Source organism: Natrix helvetica, assembly GCF_964273705.1.
Source record: "Natrix helvetica genome assembly, chromosome: 1".
NCBI lineage: Eukaryota > Metazoa > Chordata > Lepidosauria > Squamata > Natricidae > Natrix > Natrix helvetica.
Window position 1 is genome coordinate 150399413 of NC_138548.1, and position 24133 is coordinate 150423545.

The 24133-nt window shown below is 43.9% G+C and overlaps 1 protein-coding gene across 1 annotated transcript in view; it reads left to right on the forward strand.

Moving 5' to 3' along the window:
• LYPD6 (LY6/PLAUR domain containing 6) overlaps positions 1–24133 on the forward strand; it is an 89418-nt gene that overhangs the window by 59634 nt on the left and 5651 nt on the right. The window contains exons 2-4 of the mRNA XM_081938421.1: positions 10197–10386; positions 21821–21919; positions 23104–23234. Of these exons, the coding sequence (XP_081794547.1) occupies positions 10269–10386; positions 21821–21919; positions 23104–23234 (348 nt within the window). The 5' untranslated portion in view covers positions 10197–10268. The remainder of the gene's footprint in view (positions 1–10196; positions 10387–21820; positions 21920–23103; positions 23235–24133) is intronic.

A 24133-nucleotide genomic window follows, 5' to 3' on the forward strand; every position in this document is an offset into this window, starting at 1 on the left:
ATTATGTAGGATTCCCACTGTTCGGTGGCTGGGTTGTATGGAGTCGGTGGGGCGTGGGTTGTCATCTTGTATTCCTGAGCGCGTTTGAATTTGCTGCTCAAAGATGGCTGCTCGATGCCATGCCGTGCTCCGGGCTGGATTGACTTGTCATGCTCTTTTTGTCTGCCTAGTTGTGTTCCGATCCCATCCTTGACGCCAGTGTTGAATTGGGTGAATGAAGGCACACTCAGGCTTCAGAGTAACAAACAGCTCTTTATTATCACAAATCAACTATGTACAATCCAGCAAAGGTTCAGTCTGACAGCAGCCCAATCCAGCAAAGGTTCAGTCTGATAGCAGCTACCAGATTCTTCGACCAATCAGATTGAATCTCTGTTCCCGCTAGAACAGAGGACCTTGGTGTAAACCATTACCAATGTTTCTGGTATCTAACTGTCACTGTAAGTCTGCTATCCACACTATATATCTAGGGTGGCAGTATAATGTTTTTTAAAAAGGTTTCTGGAACATGGGTTTGTGACACACATATTGCACCAGCTAAATGGGTTGCCCTTGGGTCCCCTGATTCAATTTAAAAAGCCAGTTTTAAATAGAAAAAAATAATTATTTTAAAACTGCTTCCTTGAGATCTACCTGTTTCAATGTCCACTTGTGAGAACAGGCTGGTTTGACAGGTTAGTCGGAAGGGCTGAAGAACAGATGTAGTAGCTGTACTGGAAGTGATAGAACCTTATATAAATTTGGCCTTAGGGGGAAAAATAGAATTAAGTGGTAATTGAAAGTATGTATTAGAGCAAGTGGCTTAAAAAGAAAAATACAATGGAAAAGATCAAAAGTAGGGAAAGAAAGTAAGATTCAGAACACAACACACAGTGAATATATATGGGAAACTAGCATAATAAACATTTGAGTTCTAAAGAGTTGACGCTCTCCCTTCAGTCTGGGGGGTTATAATTGTTGGGTTTCTTTTCAAATCCAGTGTGAATTGGTATTCATGGTGGACGTCATTCAGGGATTAAAATAGGATAGACGGTTCTCAGCAATTTTTGATTCTATCATCCTCTAATGATTCAACTATAGTTTAATAATCAGTATTCTTCTGATAGTTCATTTTTCCTGGATGCTGCTCTGGAGAGTCCACGCATGGGGTAAATACAGCCAATCTGCCCAGGACTGAATTGAAACTTTAAGACACGCCTCTGGTGCTGACTAATCTCCAGATTTCTTCAATTCAGCTAAGCCCAGTGGACGCGGTTCCAGTTTCTCTTCATTCCTAATTGATTGCTTGGTCTCTATTTTCTATTTACTACAAAAAGATTCTATTCTACTTCCTGATTATTGGAGCAGGCTTGGTGAGTCTCTCTTTAATTTAATTCCCTGGTTCTCACCAATTTCAGCCTCTTCATTGTTCTGGGCTCGCTCGGGCGCCGTGAGGGTGCAGGCAGCTGTGGGGGAAGGTACATGAGTTGGAGTGCCGATGCCAGCGCAATCGCAGTGATCCCACTGAGATTATAGCCCCGTTGAGCCTCCGTTGCTGCTGACCGTGCTTCTGAGTGAGCCAGCTGTTGGCACGGAGCCTCAGAGTTCTCCAGTGTATGTGGGCGGCCATTTTAGATGGGTCGCATATGGTGGTGGCCATTTTGAGAGCATTGCACATGGTAACGGCCATTTTGAGAGGGTAAAAGTTCCTGCCGCCATTTTGTTGACCTACTTTTGCCGCAAAAAGCAGCTACAGCCACCTGATTGCCTGTCTCTTGCTGATCGCCACTAGAAGCCTTCCTGTCTGGACTTCCGGCAGGTTTGCCTACTCACAGCTCCACTATTACAGCAGAGGATGGCAGCGGAGTTTGGTGGCCCACGTGGTCGCGCCCCACATTAATTGACCTGCGTGAGTGCTGGGAGCTTGGAGCTCGCACCATTCTCCTTCAGAATCAAAGGACTGCTGAGCTTTGCTTGCCCTCGCCTTCAGTGCCTCTGCACCAGAGCGCTAAGGCTGTTTGTCTGAGGTGATGAGTGGGGGAAAGTTTCCTTTCAGGCCTTACATCCCAACATTTAATCATGGCAGACGGGGCCCCTGAGGAGCAGCAGGTTGGTCCTTCCACCAGCAGGCCCTGTACCAGACAGGCTGGCAAGGCAGACAGTGGGGCCATCAGAGCAAGCAAGCCTTACTCTAGGCAGGGGACTAAGCAGAGTTCGGGCCTAGACAGAGATGCCATCAGACGCCAGAAGGCTTTAGAGAAGCATTTTTCTAGGGCTCAACTACAGGCCCAGACAGCCGGGCCTGCTTCCCCTGGGGATCACTCACCTGGGGTTCAACCTGGTCAGGATCTTCTGATGTTAGAGAGCGAGGATGAAGGCCAGGAATTCTCCTCTGCTGATTCCATTGCAATGGCAGCCTCCCCTGGGCCTTCTATGGCCGATCGAGCAGACCTATTTGCATGTCCTTCTGATCTGAAAGAGGAGCCGGTCACAATGGGGACACTTGCACCCCAACAACCGGCTATTCAGCCCCACCCGAAGCTCGCCCACTGGAAGATAGGGGACCCGATCTTTCCGTAGAAATGCAGGATGTCATTGCCAGAGCCATTTCCCAAGGGATAGAGGCCGGCATGTTGCAATGGGCCAAGCACCTGCACAAATCACGGCCACTCCTGACACCAGGACCTTCAGAAGAAGTGGCTCAGGCCCAGCCCCCTCAGTCATTGCATTCTTCCTTGGCTGTGAGGATTCTGACTGGGAGGAGGACCTTGGTCCGGGGGTAGAACTAGAATCCTCAGGGGATGAGGCCGCTGTTCCTGACAAGCCGGCCTTTTCTGGCTTGTTCATGTATACTAATTTCAAAATTATTTTGAACAAGGCCAAAGCCTCGACCCTCTTGGGTACTAGCACCCCAGCTCCGACAGCTCCTGCACTGGAGGACCTCAGTGAGGGACTCTTTGAGGAACCAGAACCTATTCAAGAAATTGTGCCAGTTCCATTGTTATTTCTTAAAGGTGCAAAAGCAATGGGCACAGCCAGGCACTCTTGCCACCCCTAGTAGTAATGACAAGAAATTGTACACGATTGACCCAAGTCTAAATGACTTACTGAAATTGCCTCCCGTGGACGTGCCTGTGGTGGCACTCACTTCCAACTCAGTGCTCCCCCCTGAACTATTAGAAGGGCTCAAGGCGGAGGACAAAAGAGAACACCTATCACAAGGCTCATCAGGTGGTGGCTTGGGCCATTAAAACTTTTGTTTCTGCGTCCTTCCTGTCCAGGGTGGCACTATTCTAGCTGAGACAGCTCCTCACAAGCTTCCGGCGGGGGATACCAAATTAAGACAGGATGTTAACAAAATTATCACAGCGACAGAGTACACTGCTGATGCTACCCTGAACGTGGCCAAATTTGCTTTTAGATCCCTGGCTTCTAACGTCACCACCAGGCACATCTTATGGCTCAGACATGGGAATGTGGATATGCGATCCAAGTGGAAGATCGCCTCTGCTCCCTTTAAGAGCGGCAAGCTTTTTGGGGAGTGCCTAGACCTCGTCCTGGTTGAAAACAAGGACAAAAAGAAGGTTATGCCTTCAGTCAACAAAAAAATCTGACCGTAAGTGTTCACAGACTTATAGGAAGGAAGCCTTTTCGGAACTCGGAGCAGCCCTCTACGTCCAGTTCCTTCCAACGTCCATACTCTCAGGGCATGGATAGGTCCCAGGACCATCAGCCCTTTTTGTCAGGAAACATCAACAGTCCTTCTCCAAACGTCCCTATCACGGAGGGTCCAATTCCAGAACCTTCAGATGGTATAAGTGACCACCAGCGGACGGCTCCCATAGGAGGGCATCTACAGCTGTTCCACGCCCAATGGGAGTGGATCACATTGGACCAGTGGGTCCTTCAGACGCATAGGTCTAACATTAGAGTTCATTTCTCCCCCTCCCCAACACTTCGTTCGGTGTCCAACCCGGTCTTGTCCGGTCAAGAAGGTTCTCATGGAACAAGAGATCCTTCACCTCAGAGACATAAACACCATAGAACCGGTTCCCCAGGTTCTTCTCCAGGTTCCGCACCCCCGTAAGCCGAGGGGGTCAATGCTGTCCACTCTCCATGGCCACCAAGTCTGATGTACGCCTTCCCCCTGTTGCCTCTTCTTCCCAGGGTGATTTGGAAAATTCTGTTGGAGGAGGTGGAAATTCTGCTTGGCGGATTCCCCGACACGAGGTCTCTCTCAGCCAGGGGGCGCTTCAACATCCAGAGCCCCAATGGCTACGACTAGCCATCTGGCACTTGAGAGGGACCTCCTAAGTAGGGGTAGCCTTTCCACCAAGGTCATTCACACATTCAGGTGTCCAGGCGGCCTTCTACAACCAGAATATACGACGCCAGCTGGTGCAGAGAGCACGAAGCTGAGGCGACTAACGGCTACAATTTCCCAGATATTGGACTTCTTACAAGACGGACTTGACCAGGGCCTGGCCCCTAACACTCTTAGACGGCAGGTGGCGGCTTTGTCCACGATTTTGATGGTAGACAAGCACTCTTCCCTTGGTTGTCATCCCATCAACCACAGCTTCCTACGGGGTGCAACCAACCTGAGGCCTCTGTTTGTTCACAGATACCCCTCATGGGATCTCAATGTAGTGTTACAGGCTCTCATTGCCCCACCCTTTGAGCCCCTCCGTTCGGCCGGCCTCAAACACCTGACATTTAAGACAGCCTTTTTGATTGCCATCACGTCTGCATGGTGAATTTCCGAATTGGCAGCACTGTCAATTCGCAAGGACTTGTGCTTGATTCAACCTGACAGAGTGATCCTCCGTTTGGACCCGGCATTTATACCCAAGATCAACTCTTGGTTTCACTGGGCCCAGGAGGTCATACTTCCAGATTTTTGTCCACACCCCAAACATCCCAAGGAGAAAAGGTGGCACATGCCCGATGTTCATAGAGCGATACATAAGTACATCAAACGCACAGCTGCCTTCTGTCGCTCTGAATCACTTTTTGTCGCATTTCAACCGGCCTCCCTGGGCCGCAAAGTTTCTTCTCAGACCATCGGCCGCTGGGTACAGGCCTGTATCACCTCGGCCCATGTTCTTCAATCTATTCCGGTGCCATATCACCACACATTCTACAAGAAGTGCCGCCACTTCGGCAACCTGGGCTACCCAGGCACCGATAGAGGAGATTTTCAAGGCTGCAATGTGACTTCCTTGTCTCGCTTTGTTCAAAACTACAGACTGGACAAATTTGCTTCTGTGGAGGGGGCATTTGGGAGGTGGGTTCTCCAGGGCATTCATACCAGTGGAGAGACCCTGGATGCTTCCGCTTCCTGCCTTAGTGACACTTAGCTTGGGTATGTTTCATGCTTGGACTCTCCAGAGCAGCACCCAGGAAAATGACCATTGGCTTACCTGAAGGGTCCTTTTCTGGGTGCTGTGAAGGAGAGTCCAACCCCGCCCTGGGGTCTGCTCTGCCAGTTGTCCTATGGTTCTGCGGAACTTATGGATACTAGTTGTGACTTGTTGACTTTGTTCCTGAACTTCTCAGCACGCATTGTCCACATCTTCATTAAAGAAAATCTGAAGATTAGTCGGCATCAGAGGCGTGGCTTAAAGTTTCAATTCAGTCCTGGGCAGATTGGCTGTATTTAACCCTTGCTTCAACTCTCCTTCGCAGCACACAGAAAAGGACCCTTCAGGTAAGCCAATGGCCATTTTCTTCTCTTGTATCTTTAGGTTTTTCATCCTCTTGGCATTGAAAAGAAACCACACACCTGGTGGTCCCAAAGATGCTTTTTCAATATTTCAACCATTCCCCACCATCCTGTCAGAGGTGAAGAAGCTTCTTGGATGAGAAGCGAAATCTTCAAAGAAAAACCAGAAAGTCCAGTTGCCTCTTGAAAAAGCACCTTTGGGACAATCATGACCAAGATGAGTAAGAATCTCAATAGACATGCACCTGGTCACCATGTATGGCCAGAATAAAACATAGTTACCATGTTTTCCCCAAAATAAGACATGCCCTGCTAATAAGCCCAATCCAGCTTTTCAGAGCATGAGCCATAATAAGCCCTCCCCCGAAAATAAACCCGCCCCAACTATTTAAGTGCATCTGCAACCGTCCTCACCATTACCACTGTACCACCTACCGGTACAGCTTGCGGGGCAAAAAGAGGGCTTGCTGCAAAAACAGCGGCAGGTGAAGCAAAGTGCTTCCACCCCCACCCTTCCCTCCCACGCAAAAAGATCCTGCTGCAAAAACAGCAGCAGACCAGCAATGCGATCACACCCTCCCGCCTGTTCCTTCTCGAGCAAAAAGACACTGCCCACCCCACCCCAATGGTAAAGGCAGCCTGCATGGTTCCTTTCCCTGCTGTCCCTTTAGCGAGGGGTGGCAAGTGGGGGGGGGAGAAGCAAGGCACGCCTCTTACCTTTCCAGGTCCATTGCATTCCTCGCCCTTTTCTCCAGTGAATCCTCTTGTAAAAAACCCTCATGAGTTCAACTCGCGACATTTTTTTTACAAAGGGTTTCACTGGATGAAAGGGCGAGGAACGCAATGGACCTAGAAAGGTAAGAGGCGCACCTCACAGCCCAACACCACCCACCTCACCCCAATGATAAAGGCAGCCTGTCTGGTTCCCTTCCTCGCTGTCCCTTTAGCGAGGGGTGGCAGGTGGGGGGGGAGAAGTGAGACATGCGTCATAGCGTTACCAGAGACTGACATCTCTGCTGCGTTCCTTGCTCTTTTGTCCATTGAAGCTCCTTGTAAAAAAACCTCGCGAGTTGAACTCATGAGGTTTTTTTTTACAAGGGGATTCACTGGACGAAATGGCGAGGAACGCAATGGACCTGGAAGGGTAAGAGGCGCACCTCGCTTCTCCCCCCCTCACCTGCCACCCCTCGCTAAAGGGACGGTGGGGAAGGGAACCGGGCAGGCTGCTTTTACCATTGGGGTGAGGTGGGCAGTTGGGCCGCGAGGTGCGCCTCTTACCTTTCCAGGTCCGTTGCGTTCCTCGCCATTGTGTCCGGGGAAGCCCCTGGTAAAAGAAAGCCCTTCTCGCGACTTCAAGAAGTTTGATTGAACTAGCGAGAATGTTTTTTTTTTTTCATGGGGTAAAAGAAAATAAGACCCTGTCTTATTTTCGGGGAAACACGGTATCATAAGGAATAAGGGCTGGCATCTCCTATCCTTCTATTTTATTCCTCCCCACCTGTTCTTGCTTTGTTGACTTCATAAAAGGAACTATTTTGCACATATCAGTTTCAAATAGTTAAGTATGTCAATGAGTCTTCATTGTGATATCAGCTGTGGATTAAGCCCAGATGGCTTGACTTTCTAGGCTATGGGAGTTGGTGGTAGCATTCATGCAATTTGTTCTAAAAGATTTGCCCTGTGGCAATGTTAGTACACCCACTTGTTCTCTTTTCTCTCTTGAGAGCCTTCTGCTTGGTCTTTTGATCTGCCTTTTAATGCAGGTTTCTGGCTTTTTGTACTTGGAGCTTTTACTGTCAGTTGAGGCTTGGCAGCTAGGTTGCTAATTAGAGCTACTTCTGTGATCTACTTTGGGCTTTAGTAAGTGTAGAGACATAAGCTCAGTGGATTAGACAATAACTCAGAAATGGGTTTAATTCACAAAGTTGTGCACCCTTACTGTAGCACATTTCCCTAGAGTATGATTCTATTCAGCTCTTTTTATAGAAAACATGTGTCGGGACCATATTTGCACCTTTTATATGATTATCAACGATTTGAAGTTACAGCATCACTTACAATTGGTCTTTGCACATATTGTATGACTACTGCAGTATACCCATGCTCACATGATCAAAATTTGGATCCTTAGCAACTGGCATGTATTTAACATTACAGGATCATGTGATCACCTTATGCAAACTTCCCAGCTGGCTACAGTTAATAGATTCGTTTAACGACTATAAGTTTTACTTAACAGCTACAGTGGTTCAACCATGGCAAAAAAAGGTATAAAATTGGTTGCGATTCAGTTAGTAACCACATTGCTTAGCAGTGGAAATTCTGGTCCCAATTGTGATTGTAAATCAAGGACTACCTGTGTTGTATCCCTGGAATAAAGTACAACCATATCTAGAACTTGTTGACATGTTCTTGTGACACTAGTGGTGCTATAAGCCTGAACAGATCCCTTCCTAGAGCCGAGGTGGCGCAGTGGTTAGAGTGCAGCACTCCAGGCTACTTCAGCTGACTGCTAGCTGCAGTTTGGCAGTTCAAATCTCCCTGGCTCAAGATTCACTCAGCCTTCCATCCTTCCAAGGTGGGTAAAATGAGGACCCAGATTGTTGGGGGCAATAGGCTGACTCTGTAAACCGCTTAGAGTGGGCTGTAAAAGCACTATGAAGCGGTATATAAGTCTAAGTGCTATTGCTATTGATGTTCCTCAGAAAGACTTTGATCCATCAGTCTTTCCAGTGTTCTCTGAAGACTTGGCCCTTCAGAAAGATCTTAGATGTCTCTGGGATCAGTTTCTGAGATCTTGTGCTTTGGCTTTGCACTGTATTTTTTGAGCATGCTAATTGAGGTGGGAATATAATTATGCCAGAATTAATAACAGGTAATTTAATAATGTCGTGCTTAAATTTAATATGCAGTGGTTCTTAGACAAAGTAAGACGACTCGAAATTGCCTCAGAGAAAAATGCCTGAAAAATATACTTGATATTAGAGCAACACCAATTGTGGGATAATAAATAGCTTGCTCTGAGAATTGTGTGTCTGCCTCACACATTGCTTCATTCTCTTTAGATATAAAAATGCAGAGAAGGATTGGGAATGGTAGAGGAATTCCATTATCAGCATGATCGTAATTTAGAGCAATCATTTTTACAGCCGAGATATTGTGGTGGGTCAGGTTTACAAGTGATAACATCCCATCTGATTAGAATTTAATTTTCTTTCTTTCTTTTTGTAGTGAAGGGCAAATTAAAAGTACTAAACAAGCCCTTCCATCCTATCATTAAACATTTAACCAAAATACCATTGGAAAAAAAATGTGCCAGCTGCAGAAAATCCAGTTGTGAAACCTAAAATGTACAACATTTTGAGAGTCAGCTTATCAGTGGGTGGCACATTTTTCATGCTATTTTTGTTTATAATTTGACGGTGGTCTTATCTGTGGACAGGCTTAGAGGCATGTATATGTGGTACTCTACTAAATATAACTTTGATGTGCTAAAACCAGAGTGTTTAAAGTAAAAGAAGTCACCTTTTTTTGTGGCTAAGACTACTTGCAAAGTTTATGAGAGCACTAAAACTTCCTCCTCTTTGTCTTTCATTGCCAACCAACCACTAATCTCTTTAGATTAAAAACAACTCAGACAAGCAAAATTGCCAGCATTTTTAAAACAATAGCCCACAATGGACTGCAGGATTCTAACTACTAAATAAAAGATTGGGTATAATTGGCCAGCGGTGTGAGAATACATGTCTGAGACACGGATTTTGGCTTCAGTTTGAAGGGCTCATTATGACTTTTATGATGTGTGGATTTTGAAATGCAGCAGAAAGAATGGAGAAAGCAATACTAGCCAGAGCTGCAACCTTGCTGTGCGAAAAAAAGAATGTGCCACTTCAGTTGAAGTTGAGTTAAGCTTCCCATTCATGTTGCATTTGGGAAAGCTTCGAACGGGAGGATTAGATGCGCATGAATAATGAACAGGGAAAACTGTACATTGCAGGCACATATGTGTGCACTGGGAACTTGTTACCAATGGCTATTTCTCGTGAATTGCCATGGAGTAAGGTTGTCCTGCTGAATCATTGTGGGGAAATATTGTGTTTGTGTGTGTGTGCCTGTGTGTGTGTGCAGGGAGAAATACACTGTGTGGCCAATTTAGGTTAGATACTGGCTTTGGCCTTTCTGCAGAGCTGCTGAAAATCTAGAGGGAAAGCCTATTGTAGCCTTGCAATTCAATATTTTCTTAAACTGGAGAGGCAAGATGTTTTTCAAGAAAAGAAATGGAAAGGAAAAAAAACCCAATGGGAACAAAGCAATTGTTTTCTGTAAGGGGAAAAATAGAAGAGATCTGACATGCTTGGTGTCCAAGCTTGGTTGAACCAATGTCTGAGGATCAGTGTTGGTTTTCAGTCTTACTATACCACCTGAATTATGCAGGTATGGGGTTACCTGTTGATTTACCTTACCTGTTTTTCTTTCCTTGTGTGTTTCTTAGATTCCCGGGCCTTCTGGTGACAAGGAGAACTTGATTTCAAGCCATCTGCATGTTTGATGCTCCCTCTCTGCTATGGAATCCTGGCCTACGCTGGGCTGGCTCCTCTTCCTTAGCTTAATTGCTGACTGCCTGAAGGGAACGCGGGCGCGGGACTTTACAGTGAAAGATATTGTGTACCTTCATCCTTCAAGTAAGATTTGTGAAACAGGCCATAACCTATACAATTACTATGGAAAGCTCAAAGAATAGAACCAGTAGATAGCACAAAGAGGAGAGCACAAATGCCCTCAGATTGCTAGCACATAGCAAAGAGATGTTGCAAGTTGTGTCTATGAAGTACTGGGTTTTGCATCAAAGCTTCTTTCTGTCTGTGGCCTGTCCATTGGAAAAGCCAAAGGAGCTTCTGTCCCATTATTGCTCTTGGACAGAAGCTCCTTTGGGCTATGTTATGGGTAATGTTCTCTGGTTTGACTTGCCAAAATGTATTCTCGGCCACACTTGCTAATAAGGACTTTGAAAAATCATCTTGATGAGGCAAATGGTACATTCTCTGCAGCAATTGCTAGATTTTTGCAAGCAATCCAGAGGAATCTCCTCGTGCAACAGCTTTTGTGAGAGGTCTGGGAAAGAGTGACTGGATTTCATTGACAAAGAGCTTGTAGAAATTCAGCAATTTCCTTCAGCATCTTTGGACAAAGTCTGGCCTATGCTGTTGAGAAAGTCCAAAATGCTGCAAAACTGTGTGACGTAGACAACCGGGACATTGAGGTAAGTGAGGTGGCCACATATCTTTGGAAGAAACTTTGAGACAGCGCCTCTCTTGTATGTATGTATGTATGTATGTATGTATGTATGTATGTATGTATCTATCAGTGGTGGGTTGCAGACGGTACGCCCCGGTATGGGCATTCCAGTGCCTGCCCGGAGCACCAGATACTGTTCCAGTACGGTGCTCTGGAGGGTCCACCCGCCCGCCTGAGCTCCTTACCTGTATTTGAGCTCTTCAGCGCTTCCGCGCATGCACACAGAGCACATGGCGCCTGTGCAACGCTCTGCCGAGCAGCTGGAACATCGCGGAGGCTTGTGGAGGCGTCGCAAGAGATAAGGATGCATGCGTGCCCTGCGGTGGACGCTGGAACCCACCACTGGTATGTATGCATGTGTACACACACACACACACACAATTTAAAACAGTGCAGCATAGCGAAGTCGTAATGACCATACAATCACATTATATACAAGTAATCTCGTCCAATAGCTATTAGTCTACTTAATACATTATCTATCCTTCTAGCCAATCACATTTTTTACAATTTTTTCCAGTGTTGTCACTTTGTCTTATACCAATAATAAAATCTATCCCAAACTTCATAATATTCCGATTCCCCTTTATTTTTTAATCCGAGGGTGAGCCCATCTGGTTCCGCACAGGCCAGACTTTTCAGGAGCGCCTCTTTTGTTGAAGCAAAGCAGGTCCCTGATTTTGCGGAATGCTCTGAAAATCAGGCTAGTCTATGCAGAAAGTAAACACTGTAGCTTCCTAAAATATTAAGGAAGAGTATAATTAGGGGGTGCACTTTGTGCTACGTCACTTCTTCCCAAGTGCTGTTTAGAGCTGTTGTATTCTTGGTGGCCTTGGGCAGAAGAAATTTTGCAGGAATTTTTGCAGGAAAACCCTATCTTCGTAGCTAGATAGGGTTCTTGATGTTAGTTAAATTGAATTTACAACAGAATAACAGAGTTGGAAGGGACCTTGGAGGACTTTTAGCCCAAGCCACTGCCCAATTAGAAAACCCATTTTAGACAAATAGCTGTCCAATCTCTTCTGGAAAAACTCCAATGTTGGAGTACCCACAACTTCTGAAAGCAAGCCATTCCACTGATTAATTGTTTTAACTGTCAGGAATTTTTCCTTCGTTCTAGGTTCTTTCTTTGATTAGTTTCCTTTCATTGTTTCTTGTCCTGCCTTAGAGATATGTTAAGACTAGAAATACTTGTTAATTTAAACAACTTTTATTCAGGTTGGTTTCAGCTTGTTTAAGTATACTACTGTTTAAACTAACCACATTTTACTGCTCTTACAGTGAAGAAATAGTAAACTGTTTAATAAAACTCAGACAGCAAGTCTCAGCACCTTCCTCTTGGTCCTACCCAAAAAAAAGGTACAAAAAGAGAAAATCCCAAAGGTACTTTTTTCATAGACAAAAAGGGGAAATATTCACAGTCTCATTGATGTTACACTAAATTATGATTTAGCCCTGTGTTTAAACCTGGATTTTCATTGCAGAGAAAACTTTGTAGAAAATATAAATATAAGAAATCTAAGATACATATATTTGACTATGAACTCTAAGCTTTTCTCCTTCATATATTTATGATGGTTGCAGTATCTCAGGGTCACATCTTCGCCATTTGCAACCTTCCAAGCCAAAGTCAATGGAGGAAGCCCGATTCTGGTCCTAATTGTGATTGTAAGTCAAGGACTGCCTGCAAATACAGCATGCAGTTTGGCCCTTAGTCTGGGATTGGCAAAGTTCTTGTTCCAGGTCCTCCAATTGGGCAGAATAAAGAAGTGGCTAAGACGCTGAGTTTGTCGATCAGAAATGTCGGCAGTTTGGTGGTTTGAACCCTTAGTGCCGCGTAACAGAGTGAGCTCCTGTTACTTGTTCCAGTTTCTGTCAACCTAGCAGTTTGAAAGCATGTAAAAATGCAAGTAGAAAAATAGGGACCACTTTGTTGGGAAGGTAACAGTGTTTAGTCATTCTGGCCACATGGCTATGGAGATGTCTTTGGACAGCGCTGGCTCTTCGGCTTTGAAACGCAGATGAGCATCGCTTCCTAGAGTCGGGAACGACTAGCACATATGTGCGAAGGGAACCTTTACCTTTAAAGAAGGGACAGGAAACAAATATTATTGCCATGCAAATCTACTCTAAGTTGGGCACATAATATTCATGCCATCTATTTGGCTATTAACTATAATTTCTATCTTCTCTAGTCATCATGACTCTATTTGTCTCATTTTCCCTCATGTTTTTGTTGATATCCTTAATTCTCCCACATGATGCCAAACAAGGGTAAGGCCAGTTTTCATAGACAAGTCAAATATCTACAACTTTCTTTCCCTTTCTTTTCCTTTCTTCTTCTTCTTCTTCTTCTTCTTCTTCTTCTTCTTCTTCTTCTTCTTCTTCTTCTTCTTCTTCTTCTTCTTCTTCTTCTTCTTCTTCTTCTTCTTCTTCTCTCTCTCTCTCTCTCCCTCCCTCCCCCCTCCATCTCTCTCCTGTCTTCTTTACAAATTGGCTTGTAAGGTGCATTGCTGTTTATCAGTGGAGTTAATGGCCAGATATAGTTACAGGCAATTCCTGACCACAGGGCAGTTTCTTTTTCTTCCTTTAGAATAGCCCTTTTACAGGAGTGTGCCCTTTTGCCCCACACCACAGTCTATCAGGCTTATTAAATTCTCTAATCAGGAGCCAAACAAGAGTCTCTCACAGCTGTACCCTTCTTTAAAAAAACTTTATTTCAGTATAAGTCTTTCTTTCTTTTTTTCTGTTTTTATCTTAGCAGGGACAAAAGTACAAAGCTTTCAGGAGCTTTCATAGTCTCTTTGTCTCTAGGTATACACTTTTGTACATGTAGGTACAAGGCGGAACATCAGGCAGGTGTAATTGTGGCACTATCTCCCTCCATTCAAAAGAGTAGCTATGATACCTCTGTTCTTATATACGGACTTAATTCAAAAGCGCTGAATGAACAAAAAGCTAGGGCAGCCATATTATCCATCGAGATGTTCTATTTCCTGGAATATGATTTCTCCGTGCCTCTGAAATACATAACCAAAGCTGTTTATTTGTGCTACAGTGTGTGCATTTGTATAGTTCCTTCAAGTAATTGACTCCTGGCAACTGCAATTTTCTTAGCAGTGTTTTTCAGAAATAGCTTGCCATTGTCACCTTCTCATCAGAGAGAGAGTCCCTGGCCCATGGTCTTCCTTTAGACTTCCTGCCTAAAGTTGAGACTAGAACTCCTTTTCTCCTGGTTTCTAGTCTGGTGCCTATACCAGAGAGGTTCTTCTTAAAAGTATTTACATTTCATTTATGGATTTCCTTAAATGCAACACAGAGTTACCAAATTAATCATTTGTCAAACTAGAATCAGGATAAGTGGAATAATCAAGAACAGTAAATGTATAAAATAATTTAGCTTCTTATGATCAATTTGTTTTTTCTTAAATGTTTCTGGTGCAGTTCGGTGGTTCGAATCCACGGTGTCGCATAATGGAGTGAGCTCCCGTTACTTATCCCAGCTTCTGCCAACTGAGCAGTTTGAAAGCATGTAAAAATGCAAGTAGAAAAATAGGTACCACTTTTGGTGGGAAGGTAACAGCATTCTGTGCACCTTCGACATTTAGTCATGCTGGCCACATGACCACGGAGATGTCTTCAGACAGCGCTGCGTCTTTGGCTTTAAAATGGAGGCGAGCACCGCCCACTAGAGTTGGGAACGACTAGCACATATGTGCAAGGGGAACCTTTACCTTTATCTTTAATTATTCTGAATCACCATTTTCCAAAATTTTATTTTCACATAATGGATCCCTAGGCAAACTTTTTTTAAATGAGACACATTGTATGGTTCTGTATATAGCAATTTCTACAGCATTTCACAGCTTGGAATTTATTGGCTATAGGTCTGTCATTCCATAAATGATGCACAGTTTTGTCCAACAGTGGCTATCTATCAGTAGATAGATGGAAAGATGTGTTAGAAAGATTCTTCCTTCTTTTGCAGCTCCATTAAATCATTTCTCAAGACTAAAGGGCCTCCTTAATAGCAATACCAATAGCACTTAGACTTATGTACTGCTTCATAGTGCTTTACGGGCCTTGCCGTGTGGTTTATAGAGTCAGCATATTGCCCCCAACAATCTGGGTCCTCATTTTACTGATCTTGAAAGATCAACCTTGAGCCAATCAGTATCGAACTGCTGGCAGTCAACAGAGTTAGCCTGCAATATTGCCGTGTTTCGCCAAACTGGGCATCTTGAAGGTGAGTAGACTTCAACTCCCAGAATTCCTTAGTCAGCCATGGTTGGCTGAGGAATTCTGGGAATTGAAGTCCACTCACCTTCAAGTTGCCAAGGCGAGAAACATTGCATACTGCATTCTCACCACTGTGCCACCACGGCTCTGTCAAAGGCAATGCTTTCTTAAACACTATTCTCTAGAGTTATGTGAGTATTTTCTTTATTTTAGTAAATATCTAACAGTATCAAAATGGAGCAATTAATATATCCAGTCAGTTTATTTACATAGATTTTCCTTTCCCTCCGGAACCTCCTCTAGCTTTTATTCCCATATGACTAACACTTAGCTGGGGGGGGGGGGGGCTGTGTTTAGCCTGAGATCACTCTGGGAAGTGCTGACACTAGTTAGCATCAAACCCACCTAATCACACTAGCTTTCTCCCAATATCATTCAAAAATCAGCCTTAAAATAAAAAAAATTAAGCTTAGTGCTGGCAGAAATTATAAGAGATATGGAAGCGTGGTATTCTTGTTACAGATGAAATGGAAGAAAAGACATGGGTATTTGTGCTATCATGTTTTCCCATATCTCCATAAAATTCCAAAAAATAAATAAATAACTGAAGCCTCTGTCACCTGTTTCTACCTCTTGTTCCTGTTTAAAATTACAGTTCTTGGTGATGATGTTCCTTCATCGTGTTCGAAGAGGACCTTGACATCTATCAGGTTGTGGGCTGTCCACCAGAGGTGGTATTCAGCAGGTTCTGACCAGTTCTGGGAACAGGTAGCAGAAATTTTGAGTAGTTCAGAGAACCGGTAAATACCACCTCTGATTGGCCCCGACCCCATCTATTCTCTGCCTCCCGAGTCCCAGCTGATCAGGAGGGAATGGGGATTTTGCCCTGGAATGGGGTGGGAATTGAGATTTTACAGTATCCTTCCCTTGCCACATCCACCAAGCCTTGCCCACAGAAACGGTAGTAAAAAAATTTGAATCCCACCATTGCTGTCCACAATGTGTCCACAGGTGGCTGGTAAGTCCTATATGGGCATGAAATGTTCTGCCACATGTCGAGCAGACATGTGTGGGCACCATTGTTGCAGCATTTGCAGCTCTGGCTTTGCGGAGTGCCCGCTTCTCTTGTGCTATGGTTGTTCTTCTGTCCTCAGATGTCTGGCAGCCTTGGTGGATCAGCGTGCACCATGTTGAATGATCTTGTGCCAGGGTTTCCCAGGAGGTGGTGTCAATTTGCAGGACTTGAAAGAGACTTTCAACGTGTCTTTTTATCGCTTCCTTTGTCCCTCATGCGATTGTTTTCCTTGAGACAGCTCACCATAGAGGAGCCATTTGGAAATGTGATGGTATGGCATCCTTGCAACCTGGCCTGCCCAGAGTGTCTGGGCTTTCATCAGCAGGATGTGAACTGATGGCAGGCCTGCTCTGGAGAGGACTCCTGTGTCTAGCACCTTGTCTTGCCACCAGATCCTCAGTATTCTACAGAGGCAGGTCATGTGGAAGTGGTTCAGTTGCCTCGTGTGCCTCCTGTATACAGTCCAAGTCTCACTGGCATACATCAGGGTTGTTAGCACTACTGCTCGGTAGACTTTGAGCTTTGTAGCCAAATGCAGCGCTTGCCTCAGCTGTGATTCTGCAGTTGACCTCAATGTCAGTTGTCACTGCATGGGAGAGGGTGCTACCCAGGTATGTAAATAATAGTTCTTGGTAGTGAGGCAGAATATACCTACTTCTTACAACATTATTTACCTGGGAAGAAGTGCAATTCACAGGTGGTCCTCAGTTTATCACCACAATTCGGATAGCAACTTAAGTCACTGAGTGATGCATCATTAAGTGTGTTGTAACCTTTTTTGTGAAAGTCATTAAGCAAACCAAGCTTCCCTCATTAGCTTCAATTGGCAGAAGTCAATTGAGAAGGTCTCAAATGATAATCATGACCTCAGCATGCTGTAAGCCTTGTAAATACATGCTGATCGCCAAGTGCCCAGATTGCGATCAAATAACCGCAGCGACACTGTGATGGACCCAAGTATGGGGCCCAGTTTTAAGTCACTTTTTTTCAGGGCTGTCGTAACTTTGAATGGTCACTAAATGAATGACTAAATCTATAGGACTACCTATAGATCCGTGATGGCAAACCTATGGCACGCGTGCCACAAGTGGCACGCGGAGACATTTGTCCAGGCACATGAGGCATTGCCCTGTCAGCTGGCCAGCGCGCATGCACGTGCTGGCCAGCAGACTTCGGCCTTCTTTTGAGGCCATTTTTCGCCCTCTGGAGGCTTCAGGAGCTTCTCCGAAGACTCCGGAGCGTGAAAAACTGGCCTTATGGGCAAACCGGAAGTTCTGGAACATACTTCCAGTTGGCTCGTAGGGCCGGTTTTAGCCCTCCGGTGCCTTCAGGGAAGCCTCCTGAAGGCTCTTGAGCACTCCGGAGGGCAAAAAACGACCCTACGAGCAAACCAGAAGTTGCTTGTAGAGTCATTTTTTGCCCTCCCCTGAAGGCTCTGGAGTACAAAAAAAGGCCCTACGGACAAACTGGAAGTGACTTCCAGTTTGCTTGTAGGGTCGTTTTTGCCCTCTGGAGCCTTCAGGGAAACCTGCTGAAGGCCCCTGAAGGCTAAAACCGGCCCTACAAGCAAACCGGATGTCTGTTCCCGAACTTCCGGTTTGCCCTTAGGGCTGGTTTTTCGCACTCCAGAGCCTTCAGGAAAGCTCCTGAAGCCTCCGGAAGGCCTCCGGGGGGCAGGGGAGGTTGTTTTCGCCCTCCCCAGTCTCCTATAAAGCCTCTTGGTGCCTGGGGAGGGCGAATAAAGCACACCAAAAATGGGGGGAACGCTGGTCGTGCATGCATGCGTGCTTCGGTCGTGCGCATAGCATGGATGTGGCATGCCCGCGTATGACCCCCCTGGGCTCTCCCGGCTTTTGGTATGTGAGCCACAAAAGGTTCACCATCACTGCTATAGATGAAGACGTGGAGAATTACTAGCAGAGGGAATGGGAAAAAATGTTCAAAGACTTTGGCATTGGAATCAGTCTCCTTACCTGTATATTCATAAATATTGGAGGTTCCCCTTTCCCTCCCCCATCACTTTAAGGATACTGCTTACAGATGTACAGCTTATTTTCACCTTTTGTTTGGGAGATAGTGGTTCATTCTTAGATTATAGTACTAAATTATGGAAGTGTTCCAAGATCCAAGACACCCTTTGTCTGCTAAGAATATGTGAAGTTGATATAGGCTGCTTGCCACTGTACAATCATTTTTCTCATGAGGAAAAATGAAGTCAGACTGAGGATGCTTTTGTGGAATACAATAGCCAATGTCCATACAAAAAGCCAATTCTTTTTGAAGTAAAAAAACAAAACAAGCCCAGCTAAATCTAGCAATTGCTGTATTCAGTTAACACATCCTGTTTTATATATAGAAATATACTGCTTATGTTGAGCAAATGTTTCGGGATCTTAGTAATAGTTCATGAATCAGTATCTTTCCATATCGCATTTTCAATCCCAGTATTCAAACATTCTTCCTCTTCATGTAAAACAAAACATTTTGCCATTTTGCTTTGCTTCCATTGAGCTATAGCTAGGATTAACATAATGGGTAAAATTAGCACAAGACTTTGTAGATGTATCTCTAACCCTGGGGCCTCTTAATCTTCACATGTTGTTGATTTAATTGCTGATACTTTAATGAATTTTGTTTGTGTAATTAATTACCACTTGGTACTCTTTTAAATGGGAATGGAAAGAATTTAGGGAGCTGAAGTTGCTGAGGGGACAGTGCACAATAAATTCATACCGCATATTTAATACTTGTGCTATCTCTTTTCTCTTTTATTTATTTTTTAAAATGTGGTTCTAATGTTATGTATATCCATGTTTCTGCTTCGTTCAGTTTTGCTTGCATTTGACTAGATGTGCATAGGATGCAAGCTATATCTGTGGAAGAGCAAGCACAGCTGGGGGAAGAGTTAAATGTACCCCCAGTTTAGAACAGTGGCGGGATTCAAATAATTTAACAACCGATTCGCTGCCCTAATGACCAGCTAAGTAGGTGGGGTCAGTGGTCATGTGACTGGGTGGGCATGGCCAACTCAATGTCACTCACGTCGATGGCACTTCGCCTTAGCTGTTGCAATGTGATAAAGGTTAACCAGAGAGGCGGTTTCTGTAAACAGGGCAATAAAGATTAGGCTAGAAACAACGCCTGAATGTTTCCTTCCTGCCTTCCTTACAGGATTAGCCATATAAAATAGAAAACAACAAAATTAGATTTCATCCAACAACCGGTTCTCTGAACTGCTTAGAAAGTTAACAATCAGTTCTCCCAAATGGGTGTGAACTGGCTGAATCCCACCACTGGTTTAGAATCCTTATATTGCCACAAGAGAGCCAAGTCTACCCTCCCTTGAATTTTATTGGCCCTTATCTAGCACCAATTTAGTGCTACCTATGAGATGAGTAAATTCTTATGTGTAAGCTTGAATAAATGTTCTATGCAGCAACCTTAGAAATGGTCCTGATTCATTGCATCTGACATCTGTAATAAAAGTACACTCTGAGTTAGAAATGTCACCTGTTACGAAGATAGCAATATCTCTTTCTTGCTCTTGTACATTAACACTATCAGGACCTCAAATGAACTGAGAGAGTTCGTTTTCTCTCTCTCAACCCACTGACTCTGATTGAGCAATTGGTCCATTTGGAATCTTCAAAGTATTCCGTAGCTGTTCCCGCTAAATGACCCTGATAGCCGTTGGAGCTTTTCACAAAGCAGCCATTTAGCAGAAGGTAAATAGATTGAGATTATCTATTATCTCCTCTTCACTCTCTCAACTCCCAGCATGCTCATTACCACTCACATTTTATGTTAAGCTTCCCCCCATCCTACCATCAAAACAAGTGGAGATGCTATTAAATAACTGGCCTGCAGCCACCCATCATTTGTTAAAAAACATTTCTAAGAATGCTTACACAAGCTATATGGGTCATAGAGGCATTGTTATTAATACAAAGTTAGAAGTTAGAGGCTGGTGCTTTGCTTCTTGGCAATCAAAGTTTTTTTTATTTGACTTTTCTTTGCTTCTGGTCAAAACAGCTTGGGGAAAAAAAACCAGAATAAAAAGGGTACCACATTGTCTTGCCCTGCAGTGGCAGTGCAGTTCTGTTGCATAGATTACTAGGATTGGTTTGTAGCCAAGGGCTTTCTTGGGGGTAGGTGGGTGCCAGTCCTAGTTACCTGATAGCAAGAAGTCTATGTAGGCAGGTGGGATCAAGCAGAGGCAATCAGTAGGTTAAGACTTGAATAGAAGTATTGACGAAAACGGGGGATGCATAGCCAGGAAAAGATTAGAGAGGAGACATATTAGAAGCCCTCAGAGATATCTAGGACTCATATTTGGAAGAATCTGAATAGATTTTCGCAGGGTACATATGATACAGAAGTGTGAATGAAGTGTGGATGAATGTTAAGATAAACCACTCAATAGCAGGATGTTATTTGTTTCTAGTGGAGCTTCTGGGCCAGTTGTCTAGCTGTGCTCATTGATACAGGTAGTCCTCGACTTACAAACACAATTGAGCCCAAAATTCCTATTGTTAAGTGAGACATTTGTTAAGTGAGTTTTGCCCCATTTTAGGACCTTTCTTACCACAGTTGTTAAGCAAATCACTGCAATTGATAAGATAGTAATCCTGTTGTTAAGTGAATCTAGCTTCCCCATTGATTTTGCTCGTCAAAAGATTACAAAAAGTGATCACATGACTTCGGGGCACAGCAACAGTCACAAGTGTGAACCAGTTGTCAAGCATCTGAATTTTGATCACATGATCATTGGCCTGCTACAAAGATCGTAAGTGTGAAAAATGGTCATAAGTCACTTTTTTCAGTGTCAGTGTAACTCTCAATGGTCACTAAATGAACTGCTGTAGGTCGAGGACTACCTGTATTTTAAAAATTTCTAGGTGAGAGTGGAAAAGAAGTCAGGGATTTGGTGTGAACTAGTTTAAGCTATGATTGACTAACCATTAGACCAATGTGGAGCCAGTGTGATATAGTGGTTAATATGTTGGATTACAGTTTTAGTCCAACTTGCTTCATAAAACATCTTGGGATAAAACAAGATCACTGGGTAAGCTGTCCTGAGATTCTATAGAGAAAGCAAACTATGTTAACAAATTTATTTTTCCCAACCTATCCTGTTTCTATTATTTTTTCCCAAAAGAATGGTGAAAGATGTGGTATCCAAATCTACTTCGTTGACTTCTTCAGAATCTTGATTTAAATGTTAAACATTTTACTTATCTCAATGAGAGTCTTGTTAAGATAATATAACCACAGATATGTATATACACACGCACGCACATACATACGAAGAGTTTTGGTAAAATGTCCTGAACCAACATTTCAGATTCTTCTGCCAATAAGGCTGAACTTGTTTTTAAATATGTGAAAAGTCTATGCATAAGTGAGCTTTATTTCTGTAATGTATGTGTCCTTTGATATATATTGTTTTTGAAAAACGTTCCAGTTAACCTTGTAACTGATGTCATGGTCACATCTGCATTTTTCAGCAACTCCGTACCCTGGTGGATTCAAATGTTTTACCTGTGAACAAGCAGTAGATAACTACGAATGCAACCAATGGGCACCAGATGTATACTGTCCAAGAGGTAAATCAGCTTTATGTTGCCAGGAAAGTAGTGAATATGGATCTCTTCTGATGATGGATTAGATGTCCCATGTAGACTCTTAGCATCAGTCTAGTTTTTCATCAACCACCTTGGAAGGTTGTGTGATACACCTGACCTAGAGGTGGTATTCAGCAGGTTCTGACCAGTTCTGGAGAACCGATAGCGGAAATTTTGAGTAGTTCAGAGAACCAATAAATACCACCTCTGACTGGCCCTGCCCCCATCTATTCTCTGCCTCCCGAGTCCCAGCTGATCGGAAAAGAATGGGGATTTTACAGTAACCTCCCCTGGAGTGGGGAGGGAATGAAGATTTTACAGTATCCTTCCCATCCCACGCCCACCAAGCCAAGCCACACCCACAGAACCGGTAGTAAAAAAAAAATTAATCCCACCACTGACCTGACCCTGCCAATTTAGACTTCCTTATGCTTGTAGACATTGTTGTCTAGGCAGATGAGATGCTATAATCACTACATATGAAAAAGACTCTCTGGACATATATCAGACTGTTGATATGTTGCTATACTCTGCATAGTCATGGAATTGTAGTGGGAGTTTTTAAAGAATTTCAGCAGCTTTTTCGATGCAAGCTGATGTAAACCTTTAGAGTATAACATGGAAAAAAATCTTTCTTGCATCTAATGCTAGAACATCCTGCTGTAATTGCAAAACTTTCCTACATACAGTACAGAATGAACTTAGTTGAAGCTGTTTTTAAAAGAGGAATGGAAAAAGTCTTCTACCCTTACAAACAAATTTATACATATGAAATGTTTATAATTCTCTCTCTCTCTCTCTCTCTCTCCCTCCCTCCCTCCCTCCCTCCCCCACTTTCTCTCCCCCCAACTTGTTGTACAAATAAAACAATTTACCACTGGGGTGGATTTGACTTTCTCTCTTCTAGCCTATAGCCTTGAGGTTTCTTAGTGGCTTCCCAGCTAAATTGATCAAATCCTGTCCAGTAATTTTAAAGTTCATCCATGAGCTGGATGCTGGTACTTATTGTGATATATTTTGTAAAGATAGCCAAATTTGATTTCTGGTGGTTTTCTTGATAACAGCATGACTTGTTATCGCTGCTGTGGGCATTGTTTTCTCACCTAGTTTGTACCCCCGGTACATCTAATTACACTAGAAACAAAACTTCCTATTTCTCTTTCTAGCAACAAGATACTGCTATTCTCAACATACCCTGGAAGCCAACGGAAAGAGTGTATCAGTCACCAAGAGATGTGTGCCACTGGAGGATTGTTTGACTACGGGATGCATTGCTCTCCAGCATAAAGGACTCAAGGTTAGGAGAAGAGCTGAAATAAATTGGTGCATTGGCTCTTTGTCATACATTGTGAGAAGCCATTTCATGGACATAATTTGGTTGCTTTGTTTGACATTGCAAATATGACTGGAATTCTCAAAATGAGAAAGTTTTAAATGAAAGAAATTGCTGGAGTTAAGAACATGACCAATGCTGATGGCTTGAAGTAGAGAAGATAGGTTTACTAGAAACCCTGGGTGAATGCTGATGATTACTAAGAGGCATCAATTGGAGAGGTGAGAAAATGGAGGTTCTCAACTCAAAAAGGGATGCAGCCAATATATGTTACTCGGGATGTTACTAACAATGGCCTGGACATACAGTAGAGCAATAGCAATAGCACTTAGACTTATATACCGCTTCACAGTGTTTTACAACCTTCACTAAGCGGTTTACAGAGTCAGCCTATTTCCCCCAACAATCTGGGTACTGCATTCTAACCACTGCGCCACTATGGCAATAAGTTCCTATTTTCAGGTGGTCACCTGAACTAATTCATGCGGGTAGAATGTTCCACATAAAATATTCCACACCAGGGGTGAAATAAACTTACCTTTGCTACCAGTTTGCAAATGTGAGTGTGTGTGTATCATCTTCCATGCATGCGCAGAGCATAAAAAATGGGACATGATGACAACCAGGCGGGTGGGCAGAGCCTCCCACTGCGACCGCTACCATTTCGCCCGAACTGGATAGAACCAGCTGAATAGCCCCACTGTTCCCCACACTCAACATGGCTATCAGAGCAACTTTCCTGGAGTTCTTGAAGCATTGTCGGTTTCTCTAAAGTTCGTTTTAAGGAGCGCTTGTCCCCCTTTGTAAAATGGAAATGCATATTTCTGAATTTCATAATTGGGTCCTACTGCAGCAGTAACAAG